The sequence below is a fragment of the Eucyclogobius newberryi genome, unplaced genomic scaffold (assembly GCF_026437365.1).
Source record: "Eucyclogobius newberryi isolate DKJ021-1_F unplaced genomic scaffold, fEucNew1.0.hap1 SCAF_16, whole genome shotgun sequence".
Classification (NCBI taxonomy): Eukaryota; Metazoa; Chordata; class Actinopteri; order Gobiiformes; family Gobiidae; genus Eucyclogobius; species Eucyclogobius newberryi.
The window spans coordinates 26,333,862-26,351,899 of record NW_027315790.1 but is presented as its reverse complement, the minus strand read 5'-3'; the positions used below and the strand labels follow the sequence as shown (position 1 = coordinate 26,351,899).

Sequence of the window (18,038 nt, the reverse complement as noted above, 5' to 3'; positions counted from 1 at the left end):
TGATTTTTACAGTTTGGCATTTTTTTTTACTGGACTTGAACAAGTTTAATCTAACTTCTCTTAATGTGTGAATGAAGAAATGTAAAATTGCAGTGCTTAAATTAGTTTGGACTGAACGATAAAAAATACAAGCGTCATGAGAATTCAGTGAAATAAACTCAACAGGAGCTGAGATGAAAGTCACGGTAAACATGCATCAAGACAAAACATGTAGCGCTTAAACAGAAATATGTGTCATGGCCTGTAACAGATACAAGCTTTTCCTATGACATCTGGGTACATTGCTTTAAGCCATGTTTAATGGGCAAAATGTATACAATGAGTCGGATCAATTATTAAAATCAATTATTTTATTCAAGCAATTGGTTGAAATGTAAGACATTTAAGACCATACATCAGGCTGGGAGTACACAACTGCTCACTTTTTCTTACCCCTTTTGAGAACCTAAAAGTCATACACTGCTCAAACGAGAAAATGCTGTATGCAGCAACTGAATCTGCTAGAATAAATGAAATTACATTCACCTAATTTGTCTTTCTGATTTTTAGCTCAAGATGGCTCCCACCAACCATGAAAATGACATGAAGTCAAATGGCTCCGCACACACCCAAGGTCCTGTGGCGGGTGTTTATCTCAACAAGGCCAAAGAGAAGATCTCGATTTATCAAGCCATGAAGAAACGTTTGCTCAAACCGTCAACAGCTTTAGCTCTGCTCGAAGCACAGGCCGCTACAGTCGGGATAGTTGACCCGGTAACAAACAAAACACTCCCTGTTTCTGAGGCACTCAAAGAAGGAATAGTTGGGCCAGAGATGAGAGAGATACTCATAGCAGCAGAGAACGCCCTCAAAGGATACAAAGACCCCTACTCTGACCAAAAAATATCCTTATTTCAGGCCATGCAAAAACAAATAGTGACAAAAGAGTATGGGCTGAGGCTACTTGAAGCACAGACTGCCACTAAAGGCCTGTTCGATCCCATTGAGAAAACATGGATGTCAATTGACGATGCTGTCCAAAAAGGCTTTTACGAAAAAGATTTGCTCAACGACCAGATGTTAGAGCTCAAAGTGATTTACAACCCAAACTCACAAGAAAACGTCAACTATCAAAGTATAATGGCACAGTGCATTGTGGACCCAGACACAAGCCTGTTGCTGTTTCCAGTTCACATCACTTTTAAAGGTCTCAGAAGAGGGATATCGTGTACAGAACTGCTAGAGTCCAAGATTATTGACAAAGAAACATTTGATGATCTACAAAAAGGCAAAACCACAACTCAGGATGTCATGTTACTGGAGTCAGTGAAGGAGTACTTGGTGGGAAAAGGCTGTATTGCTGGAATTGCAGACCTTTCCAACAACAAAAGATGGAGCATCTATCAAGCCATGAGACAAGGTGTACTAATGCCTGGGACTGCCTTGGTTTTGCTGGAGGCCCAAGCTGCTACTGGCTTCATGATCGATCCTGTGGAAAACAAAAGATTCACAGTGGACCAGGCTATTAAAAACAAACTGGTGGGTCCAGAGTTTCATGCCAAACTGAGATCAGCAGAGCGAGCAGTCACAGGATACAAAGACCCATACACAGGCGAGATCATTTCCCTGTTCCAAGCCCTGTCTAAGGATCTCATTGTGAAAGATCATGGGATTCGTCTACTTGAAGCTCAAATCGCAACAGGTGGGATAGTCGACCCAATCAACAGCCACAGACTCCCAACTGAAGTTGCGTTTAAAAGAGGCTATTTCGATGAAGACATGAAATCCATCTTGGACAATTCAGGAGATGACACTAAAGGATTTTTCGATCCTAACACAGAAGACAACCTTACTTACCTCCAGTTGTTGGAAAGGTGTGTAATAGATCCCATTACTGGACTGTGCCTCCTTCCTCTCCATGATAAAAAAGGTGTCAACAACTTCATCTTTATTGAGTATGATGTAAAACTGGCCTTCAAACAAGAGATGGTAAAAGTGACCATCGGCAAATATGCAGGGCTGACTGTGTCTCTATGGGAACTGCTGATGTCCGAATACTTTGATGAACACCAGCGACGGGAATTCATCAAGAAATACAAAGATGGGACACTCAACATCAAGACAATTGTAACGATGGTTTTAGAAGTTATCGAGAAGTCTGTGAAAACAAAAGAATTTGTTTTTGAGGGCATCAGGGAAACAGTCACTGGAAAACAACTTGTAGAAGCAGATATTATAAGTGCAGAAGTATTAGAAGATTTGAAAAAGGGTAAAACATCTGTCAAGGAATTAACAGAGGATAAAACTGTCCATGGGTACCTACAGGGAAAAGACTGCATCGCCGGTGTTCTTCTCCCCAACTCCCAAATAATGAGAATTTATCAGGCAAGACAGGCTGGACTGCTGATGCCCGGAACGGCTCTGGTTTTACTGGAGGCTCAGGCAGCTACAGGATTCATCATTGATCCCATTAGAAAGAAAAAATTATCAGTAGATGATGCTGTTAAAGCTAAGATTGTGGGCCCTGATGTTCATCAAAAACTACGTTCAGCGGAAAGAGCGGTCACCGGATATATAAATCCTTATGATGATGAAAAGATTTCTCTGTTTCAAGCCATGCAAAAAGACCTAATAGTTAAAGATCATGGTATCCGTCTTCTCGAGGCACAAATTGCCACAGGGGGCATTATTGACCCTGTTAACAGTCTTCGTATTCCTGTTCACATGGCATACAAAAGAGGATACTTCAATGAGGAAATGAACCAAATCCTCCTTGACCCAAGTGATGACACCAAAGGATTTTTTGATCCCAACACCCATGAAAACCTGACATACCTGCAGCTCCTGGCCAGGTGCGTTACAGATCCTCTGACAGGTATGTGCCTACTGCCGCTCAAAGGCAAAGGAAAAATAATTAACATTGATGACAACATAAGGGAAATATTCACAACAACTATTGTGACCGTCCGATATGGGCGTTTTAGAGGTCAGCACACAACACTTTGGGAGCTGATCAATTCAGAGTACATCTCAGAAGAGAAAAGACAAGAGTATTTCAGGCTCTTCAGATCCAGGAAAATCACAGTTGAGCAGCTACGTACATTAATATTGGAGATTATCCACACTAAAGAGCTAAAACAGCAAGAAGGAATGACCTTTGATTGTCTTAGAGGAAAGCTTTCTGTTGTGGACCTTTTGGATCTGGAAATTGTGGATGAAAAGACATACAGCTGTTTAGTTGAAGGAAAGATGTCAACAAAAGATGTTACTGACAAGGTGAGGTGTTATCTTCAAGGAAAAAGTTGTGTTGCTGGTGTGGTTCTTGAACAATCTAAGAAGAAGTTGAGTATCTATGAGGCACAAAGAATTGGCCTACTTACCCCTGGCACTGCCCTCTGTCTTCTGGAAGCCCAAGCAGCTACAGGCTTTATTGTTGACCCTTTGCAAAACCAAAAGTTAACAGTTGAGCAGGCCCTCAAAGAAAAGATAATTGGCCCACAGATGTATGAAAAGCTGTTGTCTGCAGAAAGGGCAGTGACTGGTTACACCGATCCTTACTCCGGACAAAAGATTTCCCTCTTCCAAGCCCTAAAAAAGGATCTAATTGTAAAGCAGCATGGCATTCGTTTGCTAGAGGCCCAGATTGCGACCGGAGGCATCATTGACCCTTTGAAATGTCTTCACCTGCCTCTTAATGTTGCATACAGGAAAGGGTATTTTGATAAAGAAATGAATCAAATACTGAATGAGCCAAATGATGACTCAAAGGGATTTTTCTTCCCAAAGACAGCAGAGAACCTCACCTACCTGGAGATGTTAAACAGATGTATCAAAGATGAGGACACTGGGCTATACCTGCTTCCACTGAGTGACAAGCCCAAAGCAAAAGAGCCTAAAGTTTACACCCAAGAAGAAATTAAGACAGAATTTGAAAAAATAGCTGTAAATATGAAAGTCGGACGTTATGCTGGAAAATCAGTGTCACTGTGGGACTTGATTCACTCAAGGTACTTGACCGAAGACCAACGCAACGAGCTCATTGAAAAATACAGGACAGGAACAATGACCTCACAGATCATTATCACAACAGTAATCTCTATCATTGAAAAACTAGAGAACAGTGAAACTCCTCAAACAGTGATGGGTCTAAGAAAGCCAGTGTCTGCACGAGAATTACTCGAGAGTGAAATTATTGATGAAGATACATTTAAAAAGATACAGGAGGGAAATCTCACCTTTCATGCAGTAACTATGTGGGAATCTGTGATGACATACCTAAGGGGAACTGGAGTCATTGCTGGAATAAAAATGCATCCATCGCAGAAAGTTATGAGCTTTTATGAAGCGAAAAAGAAGGAACTGTTGACCCCTGGCATTGCACTGCTCCTACTTGAAGCTCAGGCAGCAACAGGTTGGATTATTGATCCTGTCAGGAATAAAATCTTGACCGTTGATGGCGCTTCAAGAGAAGAAGTGATTGGACCTGACATGCACGAGCAGCTTCTCTCAGCTGAAAGAGCAGCCATTGGTTACAACGATCCATACACAGACACCACTATATCACTCTTTGAAGCAATGAAAGAAGAACTCATTCAGAAAAGTGATGGTACTCGTCTTCTTGAAGCACAGATGGCAACTGGAGGAATTATCGACCCAATACACAGTCACCGGTTACCCCTTAAAGTTGCCATTAAAAGGGGATATTTTGATGAAGAAACTAACAAAACCGTTCTAAACCCAGATGAGAACACAAAGGGATACTTTGAACCAAATACAAAAGACAAAGTGACATACCATGAGCTGATAAAGAAGTGTGAAAAAGATACTGAGACTGGCCTCCTTCTGTTGCCTCTATATGAAAAGCAGGATCAGGAATTCCACACTAACGAGCAAATAGAGCTTGCATTTAAAAACACAACGGTCAACATTGATGCAGGAAAATTTAAGAACAAATCCACAACCTTATGGGAGGTTTTAATCTCTGCGTATATATCAGAGCAGAAGCGCAAGCAACTCCTGGATCAATACAAGACAAAGACAATAACAATCGAGGAGATGATTGAAATACTTACTGTTATAGTCACAGAAGTCTCATCAAAAGAAAGAAAATTCAAAGGTCTGAGAAAACAAGTGTCTGCCAGTGAGCTTTATGAATCCAAAATTATTTCTAAGGAGCTTTTTACACAGATCATTCAAGGAGAAGTGACTGAGGAGAATATCAACAAAATGGAATCAATCCAGAAGTATCTTGGAGCCACAAACTGCATTGCCGGTGTAAGAGTGGAGTCCTCAAAGAAAATCTTGAGCATTTATGAAGCAAAGAGTAAAGGCTTGCTAACCCCTGGAACATCTCTAATTTTGCTAGAGGCTCAAGCTGCTACTGGCTTTGTCATTGACCCGGTGAAGAATAAGAAACTTTCAGTGGAGGAGGCTGTGGCTCAGGGAGTTGTTGGCAGTGAATGGAAAAAAAAATTGTTGTCTGCAGAAAGAGCAGTCACAGGGTATAAAGACCCCTACACTGGAAATACAATATCTTTGTTCCAAGCTCTCCAGAAGGACCTCATAGTCAAAGACCATGGCATCCGTCTGCTTGAAGCTCAGATCGCCACAGGGGGCATCATAGACCCAGTTCATAGCCACAGAGTGCCTGTGCAGGTGGCCTACCAAAGAGGATACTTTGATGAGGAAATCAACGTGATTTTGTCTGACGCTGATGATGACACTAAAGGCTTTTTTGACCCAAACAATCAAGAAAACCTCACCTACCTACAACTAATTGAAAGGTGTGTCATAGATCAAGACAGTGGTCTAGTTTTACTCCCCATTGTGAAGAAAGGAGAATTTTACTTCTTTGTTGACGAGGCAACTAAACTCATTCTGAAATCAAAAACAACCAACAAAGCAGATGGTAAATACAAAGACCTCACTGTGTCAATGTGGGAGCTACTCTACTCCAGTTACATCACAGAAGAGAAGAGGAGAGAGCTGGTTCAACAGTTCAAGTCTGGAACAATAACCATTGACCAATTATTAGAGATCCTCCTGACAATGATCCAACAGAAGACTACTACCACAACAACCACAACCATCACCACCACAACAATGATGGAGACAAGCCAAGCTCCTAAATTTCATGGGATCAGGAAGGACGTCAGTGTTACTGAGTTGTTTGAATCAGAGATCATAAACGAGGACCTTTATAAAGACATTAATGCAGGAAAACTGACCGTGGATGAAGTTAGTGAGATGGAATCAGTCCGAAAGTATCTTGAAGGAACCAACAGCATCGCAGGGGTTTATCTGCAGTCCACTAAAGAAACCCTGAGCATCTATGAGGCCAAACAAAGGCGCCTTCTAACTCCCGGCACTTCATTAGTTTTACTGGAAGCACAGGCTGCTACCGGCTTTGTCATTGACCCAGTGAAGAACATGAAGCTTTCAGTGGAAGAAGCCGTGGCTCAAGGGGTTGTTGGCAGCGAGTGGAAAAACAAACTGTTGTCCGCAGAAAGAGCAGTGACGGGGTACAAAGACCCCTACACTGAAAAAATGATATCTTTGTTCCAAGCTCTCCAGAAGGACCTCATAGTCAAAGACCATGGCATTCGTCTGCTTGAAGCTCAGATCGCCACAGGAGGCATCATAGACCCAGTACACAGTCACAGAGTGCCTGTGCAGGTGGCCTACCAGAGAGGATACTTTGATGAAGAAATGAACCAAATACTGTCTGATGCTGATGACGACACTAAAGGCTTTTTTGACCCAAACACACAAGAAAACCTGACGTATCTACAGCTGGTAGAGCGATGCTTCATGGACCCAAGAACTGGTCTAAGCTTGTTAGTGATTGCGAAGAAAGGAGAATTTTATTTCTTTGTTGACGAGGCAACTAAACATATTCTGAAATCAAAAACAACCAACAAAGCAGGTGGTAAATACAAAGACCTCACTGTGTCAGTGTGGGAGCTACTCTACTCCAGTTACATCACAGAAGAGAAGAGGAGAGAGCTGGTTCAACAGTTCAAGTCTGGAACAATAACCATTGACCAATTATTAGAGATCCTCCTGACAATGATCCAACAGAAGACTACTACCACAACAACCACAACCATCACCACCACAACAATGATGGAGACAAGCCAAGCTCCTAAATTTCATGGGATCAGGAAGGACGTCAGTGTTACTGAGTTGTTTGAATCAAAGATCATAAACGAGGACCTTTATAAAGACATTAATGCAGGAAAACTGACCGTGGATGAAGTTAGTGAGATTGAATCAGTCCGAAAGTATCTTGAAGGAACCAACAGCATCGCAGGGGTTTATCTGCAGTCCACCAAAGAAACCCTGAGCATCTATGAGGCCAAACAAAGGCGCCTCCTTACTCCCGGCACTTCATTAGTTTTACTGGAAGCACAGGCTGCTACCGGCTTTGTCATTGACCCAGTGAAGAACATGAAGCTTTCAGTGGAAGAAGCTGTGGCTCAAGGGGTTGTTGGCAGTGAGTGGAAAAACAAACTGTTGTCCGCAGAAAGAGCAGTGACGGGGTACAAAGACCCCTACACTGAAAAAATGATATCTTTGTTCCAAGCTCTCCAGAAGGACCTCATAGTCAAAGACCATGGCATTCGTCTGCTTGAAGCTCAGATCGCCACAGGGGGCATCATAGACCCAGTACACAGTCACAGAGTGCCTGTGCAGGTGGCCTACCAGAGAGGATACTTTGATGAAGAAATGAACCAAATACTGTCTGATGCTGATGATGACACAAAAGGCTTTTTTGACCCAAACACACAAGAGAACCTGACATATCTACAGCTGGTAGAGCGATGCTTCATGGACCCAAGAACTGGTCTAAGCTTGTTGGTGATTGCGAAGAAAGGAGAATTTTACTTCTTTGTTGATGAGGCAACTAAACATATTCTGAAATCAAAAACAACCAACAAAGCAGGTGGTAAATACAAAGACCTCACTATGTCAATGTGGGAGTTGCTCTACTCCAGTTACATCACAGAAGAGAAGAGGAGAGAGCTGGTTCAACAGTTCAAGTCTGGAACAATAACTATTGACCAATTATTTGAGATCCTATTGACAATAATCCAACAGAAGACTACTACCACAACGACCACAACCATCACCACCACAACAATGATGGAAACAAGCCAAGCTCCTAAATTTCATGGGATCAGGAAGGACGTCAGTGTTACTGAGTTGTTTGAATCAAACATCATAAACGAGGACCTTTATAAAGACATTAATGCAGGAAAACTGACCGTGGATGAAGTTAGTGAGATGGAATCAGTCCGAAAGTATCTTGAAGGAACCAACAGCATCGCAGGGGTTTATCTGCAGTCCACCAAAGAAACCCTGAGCATCTATGAGGCCAAACAAAGGCGCCTCCTTACTCCCGGCACTTCATTAGTTTTACTGGAAGCACAGGCTGCTACCGGCTTTGTCATTGACCCAGTGAAGAACATGAAGCTTTCAGTGGAAGAAGCTGTGGCTCAAGGGGTTGTTGGCAGCGAGTGGAAAAACAAACTGTTGTCCGCAGAAAGAGCAGTGACGGGGTACAAAGACCCCTACACTGAAAAAATGATATCTTTGTTCCAAGCTCTCCAGAAGGACCTCATAGTCAAAGACCATGGCATTCGTCTGCTTGAAGCTCAGATCGCCACAGGGGGCATCATAGATCCAGTACACAGTCACAGAGTGCCTGTGCAGGTGGCCTACCAGAGAGGATACTTCGATGAAGAAATGAACCAAATACTGTCTGATGCTGATGATGACACAAAAGGCTTTTTTGACCCAAACACACAAGAAAACCTGACGTATCTACAGCTGGTAGAGCGATGCTTCATGGACCCAAGAACTGGTCTAAGCTTGTTGGTGATTGCGAAGAAAGGAGAATTTTATTTCTTTGTTGACGAGGCAACTAAACATATTCTGAAATCAAAAACAACCAACAAAGCAGATGGTAAATACAAAGACCTCACTGTGTCAGTGTGGGAGCTGCTCTACTCCAGTTACATCACAGAAGAGAAGAGGAGAGAGCTGGTTCAACAGTTCAAGTCTGGAACAATAACCATTGACCAATTATTAGAGATCCTCCTGACAATGATCCAACAGAAGACTACTACCACAACAACCACAACCATCATCACCACAACAATGATGGAGACAAGCCAAGCTCCTAAATTTCATGGGATCAGGAAGGACGTCAGTGTTACTGAGTTGTTTGAGTCAAAGATCATAAACGAGGACCTTTATAAAGACATTAATGCAGGAAAATTGACCGTGGATGAAGTTAGTGAGATGGAATCAGTCCGAAAGTATCTTGAAGGAACCAACAGCATCGCAGGGGTTTATCTGCAGTCCACTAAAGAAACCCTGAGCATCTATGAGGCCAAACAAAGGCGCCTTCTAACTCCCGGCACTTCATTAGTTTTACTGGAAGCACAGGCTGCTACCGGCTTTGTCATTGACCCAGTGAAGAACATGAAGCTTTCAGTGGAAGAAGCTGTGGCTCAAGGGGTTGTTGGCAGCGAGTGGAAAAACAAACTGTTGTCCGCAGAAAGAGCAGTGACGGGGTACAAAGACCCCTACACTGACAAAATTATATCTTTGTTCCAAGCTCTCCAGAAGGACCTCATAGTCAAAGACCATGGCATTCGTCTGCTTGAAGCTCAGATCGCCACAGGGGGCATCATAGACCCAGTACACAGTCACAGAGTGCCTGTGCAGGTGGCCTACCAGAGAGGATACTTTGATGAAGAAATGAACCAAATACTGTCTGATGCTGATGATGACACAAAAGGCTTTTTTGACCCAAACACACAAGAGAACCTGACATATCTACAGCTGGTAGAGCGATGCTTCACAGACCCAAGAACTGGTCTAAGCTTGTTGGTGATTGCGAAGAAAGGAGAATTTTACTTCTTTGTTGATGAGGCAACTAAACATATTCTGAAATCAAAAACAACCAACAAAGCAGGTGGTAAATACAAAGACCTCACTGTGTCAGTGTGGGAGCTACTCTACTCCAGTTACATCACAGAAGAGAAGAGGAGAGAGCTGGTTCAACAGTTCAAGTCTGGAACAATAACCATTGACCAATTATTAGAGATCCTCCTGACAATGATCCAACAGAAGACTACTACCACAACAACCACAACCATCACCACCACAACAATGATGGAGACAAGCCAAGCTCCTAAATTTCATGGGATCAGGAAGGACGTCAGTGTTACTGAGTTGTTTGAATCAAAGATCATAAACGAGGACCTTTATAAAGACATTAATGCAGGAAAACTGACCGTGGATGAAGTTAGTGAGATGGAATCAGTCCGAAAGTATCTTGAAGGAACCAACAGCATCGCAGGGGTTTATCTGCAGTCCACCAAAGAAACCCTGAGCATCTATGAGGCCAAACAAAGGCGCCTCCTTACTCCCGGCACTTCATTAGTTTTACTGGAAGCTCAGGCTGCTACCGGCTTTGTCATTGACCCAGTGAAGAACATGAAGCTTTCAGTGGAAGAAGCTGTGGCTCAAGGGGTTGTTGGCAGCGAGTGGAAAAACAAACTGTTGTCCGCAGAAAGAGCAGTGACGGGGTACAAAGACCCCTACACTGACAAAATTATATCTTTGTTCCAAGCTCTCCAGAAGGACCTCATAGTCAAAGACCATGGCATTCGTCTGCTTGAAGCTCAGATCGCCACAGGGGGCATCATAGACCCAGTACACAGTCACAGAGTGCCTGTGCAGGTGGCCTACCAGAGAGGATACTTTGATGAAGAAATGAACCAAATACTGTCTGATGCTGATGATGACACAAAAGGCTTTTTTGACCCAAACACACAAGAAAACATGACGTATCTACAGCTGGTTCAAAGATGCATAATTGATCCAAAAACTGGACTAAGCTTGCTTTCACTAAATAAGAAAACATAAGACTATTGTCGGTGTAATCCCTCATAAGACTATTCCATTGAATAATAATTGAGTTGATAGAAAAATTGTGACATAACTATTTTAGAAATATAGGTGATGTTTAAGTATTAACATTTTGTTACCTCTTCTGCCTCATACCATCTTGCTTTTGTGCACTGGAAGCCGTTTAACATGTTTGTTTTCATGCCATGTGTATTATGTGTATTTTCTTAGCTTCGGCCCCAGCCGTTGCTATTGATAATCAAAAGTATCCTGAGATTTTAAATAAATGCATTTTCACACATTTACATGCCTTTTTATTTGTGGAGTTGTGGAGTCGTATTTTCAAATTAGTGGCAAATACACACAGTTTCATCAAAAGAAGAGTCTAGACTCTTAAATCAGGGGTGGGCAATTATTTTCCTCCGAGGGCCATATTCGAATCCAGGCAAGTAGCGGAGGGCCGGCCCGCCATCATTGGTGTGAAAAATAATAATAATATTAAATATCAAACAAAATATAACTTTTCTGTCAATTATAGGCTATTGAATCTATTATTTAATTGATTTAACGTCATATGTATTAAGGATACACGTGCAGACAGATCCCTGAGGGCAAAAAAGGAAAAAAAAATAATAATATATATATATTTTTTAATATTACTTGGACAAGCTTGGCGGGCCGGATTGAAAGGCCCTACGGCCCCTAGTTTGCCCACCCCTGCTCTAAATTAATCTTTGTGACTCAGAAATATGAACATCTGAACGAATTCCCTCTTTCCGCCCTAGAATTTGCAGAACACTGACCTCTAGAGGAGAAAAATAAAAACACAGAATGAATATTCAACTTTGAACATTCTTTATTTTACAAAACAATCAAACAATCTAACCATGTAAACCTTGTTTATATAAAGTATTTGGAATATTTTGTCTGGTATATTAAGATCCCTTTATTGAAGAAAATACACTTTACAGTGTGTTTTCCTCCAGAAAAAAAAGAACAATAGGTTAAATCCTCCAGCAAAGGTCCTGATCAAGCTGAGCTTAGGTTCTGTAGATGGGTCACCGGGTGCAACCCCAACCGCACTGGTTGAAGGATGGGTCAAATGCAGAGAATGGATTTCCATCCCAAGGTATAAATAATGAATACCTTAAGCTTAAAATAGAACAAAGAACAGTAAAAAAAACTATTCCAACTTGTCAAGTAGCTGCCGAATATCTTCCTGATCTCTGTAAATCCGCTTTAGTCCTCTTGGGAGATATCGGCATGACGACAGGTTGAGGTAGTTTATTGAACTTACTTGTCCAAGTAGAGACCTGTAAATATAAAGTTCACAAATCACCATTATTGCATTTTAACAAGTGGTTGAGTTCAAACTATCCTAACTATCCTACTATAAACTATTCTCTGGTTTATTCATCAGCTTGATTTCAGTGGCAACAATGTATAAAACTTAAAGATTTTTAAAAACAATTTTCTCACACAACAGAACCTACAAAATACTAAACTAAACCTTTAAAGGTTTTTATTGGCATCAGCCCTCCTGTACGGTGTGGCCTGCTGAAGCAGCAGCATCACAGAGAGGGAGAGGAAGAGGCTGGACAGAGTCATCAAGAAGTCCAGCTCCGTCCTGGGCTGTGCTCTGGACTCGGTGCAGGAGGTGGGGGACAGAAGGGTCCTGGCTAGATTCACATCTATGTTGGACCATGAGTGTCACCCCCTGCAGGACACTCTGTCCGCTCTGGAGAGCAGCTTCAGTGAGAGACTGATCCACCCTCGAAGTGAAGGAAAGGTTTCGTAGGTCTTTCCTTCCTGCTGCTGTCAGACTTTATAACAAAAAACTGTTAGTACTGAACACTCGCAATACGGACCTAACCTAATACTGATGTGCAATTCTGTCATATGTGCAATTGCTGTTGGAATTCATGTGCAATTTATGTGCAATTACTGTGAAATTCATGTGCAATCTATGTGCTGTCGTGACACATATTCATGTGCAATTACTGTCGTGATCACATGCAATGGTATTTATCTATTTATTTATTTGTCTATGGGAGTTTTTATTTATTTATAGGAGATCTTCTACTGAAAGTGTTTTTCAGACTTCCTATAAGTGATCTGTTCTTCTGTATCTACCTCTGTATCTACCTGCGTTGCACCAATGAAATTTCCCCATGTGGGACAATAAAGGAATATCTTATCTTATCTTATTGTAATTGAAATGTGTTTTTCAGTTTTTTCTTGTTGCATTTATTTTACAGCTTTCAATAGAAGTGAATATGGCTAATTTTAAAGTGAGCAAAGGACAACAATTCCAAACTATTTAGTAGCACTAACTATAAAATAAAATCTGAATAAAAACATTGAAATAGCATGCATGGCTATAAAATGCATTTACATACAATTATACCTTTACCAAAACATATTTTGGGAGTAATCAGTACATTGGGATATTTTTTAAATTTAAGAAAAAGCAAATGATGATAGAAAAGAGGTTATGCAGATGATGTCCCAAGATGACAGGTGACAAAACTGTATTAGTGTCAGTGGTGAGTAATACAATCTGCTCTTGTGTCTTTTTTTGGGGGGCATTTTATAACTGCAACTCTGCTACATATTGCACCTGACAATAAAAAAAAAGCAAAGTGAACAGTTGTAGAAAACAAAACCACGGGACAAAATGGGACACTGCAGGCTTCGCTCCTTGAATAAAATGTTTCTGAATCTGTGTGTTAAGGAAATGAATTGTGCAACACCATAACAGCATTTGGACTGACATACTTGAGTGGTGCCTGCGTGATCCTGGTGCCACAGAGGTTGAGTGAGCGCAGCGTTTCGGGGCGTTGGGAGAGGAAACTTATGGCACACTCCAGGTCCTCCTCCGTGAAGATTTGGTTGGCGATGTCCAGCTGCTGCAGGGTCGAGGCCCATTTTTGAGTCAGCAAATGAAGTCCAGTTTTAGGAGACGACGACGATGACCAAATACTGCTACTGAAGTACAGGCCCCAGAAGAGACACTCCAGGTCTGGAGAAGAGCAAAAGGGTGAGAGACTCAAGGGAGAAGAGGAAGTGGATGAGGTCCTCAAAAGGGTAAACGTCTGATCATACAAGTGGGCTATAAGAACTCATTGAAAAATACTGTGTACTAGGGCTGAACAATGTTGGCAAAATATCTACCGGTAATTACAATTTTTCAGTCAAGCATTGTGACTGTGATCAGATTTGTGTTTCAAGTTTCAATAGTTGCTTTTGGTCCAAAGAGCACATTTTAAATATGTTCAGGAGCATTCATATTTGAGACAGAAACATGAACTCGTCTACGATTCATATTCACTTCAGCAGATGTTTGTAAATGACAGGATTAGCACAAAGTTATGGTACAATCGCAGTCCTTTGTGATTTGCTAGTTGCAACCATTCAAATTGGTTTCGATATACTCTATCTTGCAGCTCTAAACTATAACTGCGAATACTTTTGGTAGTACTCCTTTTATTACTACAACCATTCAACAATATATGCTACAACTACAGGATTTGAAGACTAGTATGAAGTTACTTTATTAGAAAACAGCATTTAAACTTCTACGTAAGACAAGTAAAAACACATTTTGTAGGATTTGATTTAGTGCTACATCAGACCTTTTCAAGTCTTCATGTCAGGTATAACCCTGGTTTAGACTACTTAATGCTGAATTCCTGATTTAGTCAATTTCTTTCCTAGAGTTGTCCTGGTTTAGTCCCTGTTTTGTCAATACCTTTAGAGTACTAGAAAAACACTTTTTATTAAAGCATACCGGAGCAGGGTAGATTAGCCAGTCCAGCTGGTGTAATCCTGGAACAGCCCCTGAGGTCAAGCACCCGCAGTTTGGTCGACCCGAACAGGATGTGGAGAAGGTCTTTGTCAGAGGTGAAACCATACGATGTGGTGGCTAAAGAGAGCTCCTCCAACATCTGAAAGCCACAGGACGACTCCACGCCGCGCATGTTTTTGTTTATTGGAATGACATTCATCATCCGAAAGGTCTGCGGAAAAACAGTAACTAAGTGAACAGTGGTTATGATCACATTATTCAACTATATCAATAAGCTCCTTTTTGAATTCATGTGGAACAATATGTATAACAATGCATGACTTTAATGCACAAAAATGTATCATATAAACATTTAAATCATCTTACTTTGAGTTTAGGGCAAGCCATCTGCAGTCCTTGGATACACACATGTAGTTCACAAAGTTTAGTGTCCAGTTTTCGGTTTATCTCCAACAATTCTAAGTTGGGACAGCATCCCCTCTGGAAAAAAAACACACAACAAAATGACATTTCTAATATAAATGGAACTGACAACTTTCTATTATTCAACAGAGTCTTACGCCGAGGGCAGCCAGTAATCTGTCAATCTTTTGTCCGTGTGTGAATAATATTTCTCTGATCTGGCCGCCATTAGATTCAAGGAAATCGAGAAGACCTTCAACCTGAAACTGCAATAAAATACAAATTAAGTAATACTGAGGTACAACTATTAGAAAATTCTACCTTCTCATTTACCTCGGAGTACTGAAGGTCGATCCTTTGCAGGGATTGGTTATGGAGACTGAGGCTGTCGAAGGCCATTTTTGTTAAACCTGAGCAGTGTGACAGTTTCAGCGAGCACAGGTGAGGGCTGAACTTGGACACAACCTGGAAATGATGGAGTACATCACCCTGTGTTTCAGATGACATCCCCCAACACCCCTAACCCTGTGTAACATGGAGGAACACTAACTTGAACGGCATGATTCACATTACGTATCCAGTGGCACAGAGAAAAGTCTTGCAGTTGTGTGAATCTGCATAACAAAACAAGACTTTAGGTCCTGGTTTGGTCCTGGTTTAGTCCTGGTTTAGTTTGGGTTTAGTCCTGGTTTAGTCCTGATTTAGTCCTGATTTAGTCCCAACTTTGAAGTGGGATTTGAGCAGATAGGAAAGCACCCAAATGAAAAATTATCTTTGACAATGTAGTAACAGTCATGTTTAGTCTTTCTTAATTTAAATATGATTGCATTACAGTACAAGATACAAGTATTAACATTTAACTACCTGTTTTCTGCGAGCCAGTTGAGGGTGTCCTTGATCCTCTTCTCAGTTTTGGGCAGTTGACTCCTCCTCGGCTCTATCCAGCAGTGGCCGATAGTGACACTGCGCCACAGGGCTGGACTGGACGCTGCAGTGTGCCATAATCGACACACTCGGGCAACTCTAAGAGACCAAAGACAAAAGTAATTAGATTAATGAGGACAATAATGTAAACAAAACACAACTGTGTAATGCAGTGTTACCTGCACAGAAATGGTACAGCTCCATCTTGGACCACTATCATGTGAAAAATGTGTATGAGCACCTCTTCTGGGACACTCTCTCCCCATCGGTTGTCTGATGCTGCCAGTGGCGAAAGTGGGGCAGTTTCATCTTTTTCTTTTTCTATTACGACAGCTTGTGAGAGAACAGGCTTTGGACGAACTGTCTTCTTCTTTTTTTTCTGGACCAATATCTTTTTGTCTTTAACAAGCTTCTTCTGTTTCTTGCCCTTCTTTGGCTTAGTCCACTGTGTATCTTCAGATCTACTACTGGACACAATTAGGAGCATATCTTCACCTTGGTGTACAGTGTAGCCGAGTGGAGCCATCCTGGCGACTCGTGACTTCTTGGCTTTCTTTGTTCCCTTCTTCTGTGCCGCCTCAGACTTTCTTTTTAAACGTGGTTTTGATGACACGGAATTGCCTGAGTAAAGACAAGATCTGTGAGTGATCATTTATCTCTTTAGTTATAGTGCATGGAGGGTTGTACGGCAACAATTATGGTAATCACAATAACTGTGACTAATGGACTACACAAGCTCTGAAGAATCTTCCTGGTTGGGAGCAAAAGTGTTATAACTAAGTAAGTTCAGCTTTTTATTATTAAAATAATGATCAACTATTTATGTAATAATTGTTATTGGACTATACAGACTCTAAAACTTTTTGGGTGATTTTTTACTTTTTAAAAATGATTTTTTGGCTCATACGCTTTTATTAAACAGGTCAATGGTGACTGGGGTAGGACATACAGTGAATTGTTACATCAATAATGGATTTTGTTTGTTAATATTCTATATCTAGAAGCCTTCTGTAAGCATATCTTTACTAAGCTTAAAATTATTGGGAAAATGTAAATTTACAATTGAAATAATATTTTGACCAACTACAGGAGCCCCAGTATAGGGGTGGGCAATATTGAAAATACATACATACATCATGTATAGACATATATGATGTACTATATATTGCAATTTAGAAAAAAATCTACCCCAAATTGAAAAAACAATACATGAATATGCATAATAATTTAAATGCAAAGGTGAAGTATTCTGTGCGTCCAATTACCTGTGTCATCTCCAACTGAACGTGATGATCCTTGCGCTGACGCCTCATTTCCAACCTTTGGCTCTTCATCTCTGGAGTTCATGGCCTCTACCTGTATTATTTATCTGCTGATTTCAGGGACAGGAAGAGTGTAAGTGGACATCTAGTACCTTAGAAAAGAGAGAGGGGGAGATTAAATTGAGAGATTCTGAACATAATCCGTAATAACCATACAACAAACACAAGATGCATGTAAGCATAATGAAATAAACAATCTCTGTTCATTCCAGACTGGTGTTTTGTTGAACTGACTTGTATTACTGTTATGTGTGTTTTGTATAGCTCAATCAATAAATCAATAAAAAATAAAGTAAGCATACGTAATAACCATCCAAAAAGGCAAATAAAACCAAATATTGCGATGCATGTGTAACAAATCTCATGGTGCAACACGTTATAAGCATTCAACACTCAACCACAAGCTAAACTTATTATACCTCTAATCAAATGTAACAACATGAAATGCTTTTTGGAATCGACAAAGGGAATAGCTAACACAGTACGACTCAAAGAACACATTTTTACAACTCAAATAACGAAAGCTCAGTAAAGCAGTAGTTGCACGAGCAGCGAAATTCTACAACACTGGCGTTTGGCGTTAAAACACTAAACTACTAAACACTGAGCCACATTTACCAGATAGAGTCTCCATGCAGGGTTTGTAGCAGATTTGTTATGCTTCTGTGCTGTTTCCAAAC

The 18,038-nt window shown here is 41.0% G+C and overlaps 2 protein-coding genes across 2 annotated transcripts; one reads left to right on the top strand and one right to left on the bottom strand.

The window, feature by feature from the left end:
* The first annotated feature begins 553 nt into the window (after positions 1-553).
* eppk1 (epiplakin 1) lies at positions 554-11,203 on the top strand. The gene has a single exon (XM_072448156.1). The coding sequence runs from the start codon at positions 556-558 to the stop codon at positions 10,918-10,920; it is 10,365 nt and encodes a 3,454-aa protein (XP_072304257.1). The 5' UTR covers positions 554-555; the 3' UTR covers positions 10,921-11,203.
* Positions 11,204-11,959: 756 nt separating this feature from the next.
* Positions 11,960-17,995, bottom strand: fbxl6 (F-box and leucine-rich repeat protein 6). The gene is made up of 11 exons (XM_072448153.1): positions 17,977-17,995; positions 17,302-17,450; positions 16,216-16,657; positions 15,977-16,135; positions 15,663-15,726; positions 15,446-15,577; positions 15,271-15,378; positions 15,077-15,190; positions 14,693-14,921; positions 13,681-13,924; positions 11,960-12,215 (listed from the first exon to the last, which is right to left on the bottom strand). The coding sequence occupies exons 2-11, from the start codon at positions 17,381-17,383 to the stop codon at positions 12,086-12,088; spliced, it is 1,704 nt and encodes a 567-aa protein (XP_072304254.1). The 5' UTR covers positions 17,384-17,450; positions 17,977-17,995; the 3' UTR covers positions 11,960-12,085.
* Positions 17,996-18,038: the final 43 nt, after the last annotated feature.

What these genes read in the sequence shown, in the direction of transcription:
- eppk1 (XM_072448156.1), top strand. Translation starts at nt 556, where the DNA reads ATGGCTCCCACCAACCATGAAAATGACATGAAGTCAAATGGCTCCGCA.
- fbxl6 (XM_072448153.1), bottom strand. Translation starts at nt 17,383, where the DNA reads ATGAACTCCAGAGATGAAGAGCCAAAGGTTGGAAATGAGGCGTCAGCG. An exon ending in ATGTGAATCATGCCGTTCAA is followed by an intron (nt 15,578 to 15,662) that starts GTTAGTGTTCCT and finishes CATCATTTCCAG; the next exon opens with GTTGTGTCCAAGTTCAGCCC. An exon ending in TCGACCTTCAGTACTCCGAG is followed by an intron (nt 15,379 to 15,445) that starts GTAAATGAGAAG and finishes ATTTTATTGCAG; the next exon opens with TTTCAGGTTGAAGGTCTTCT.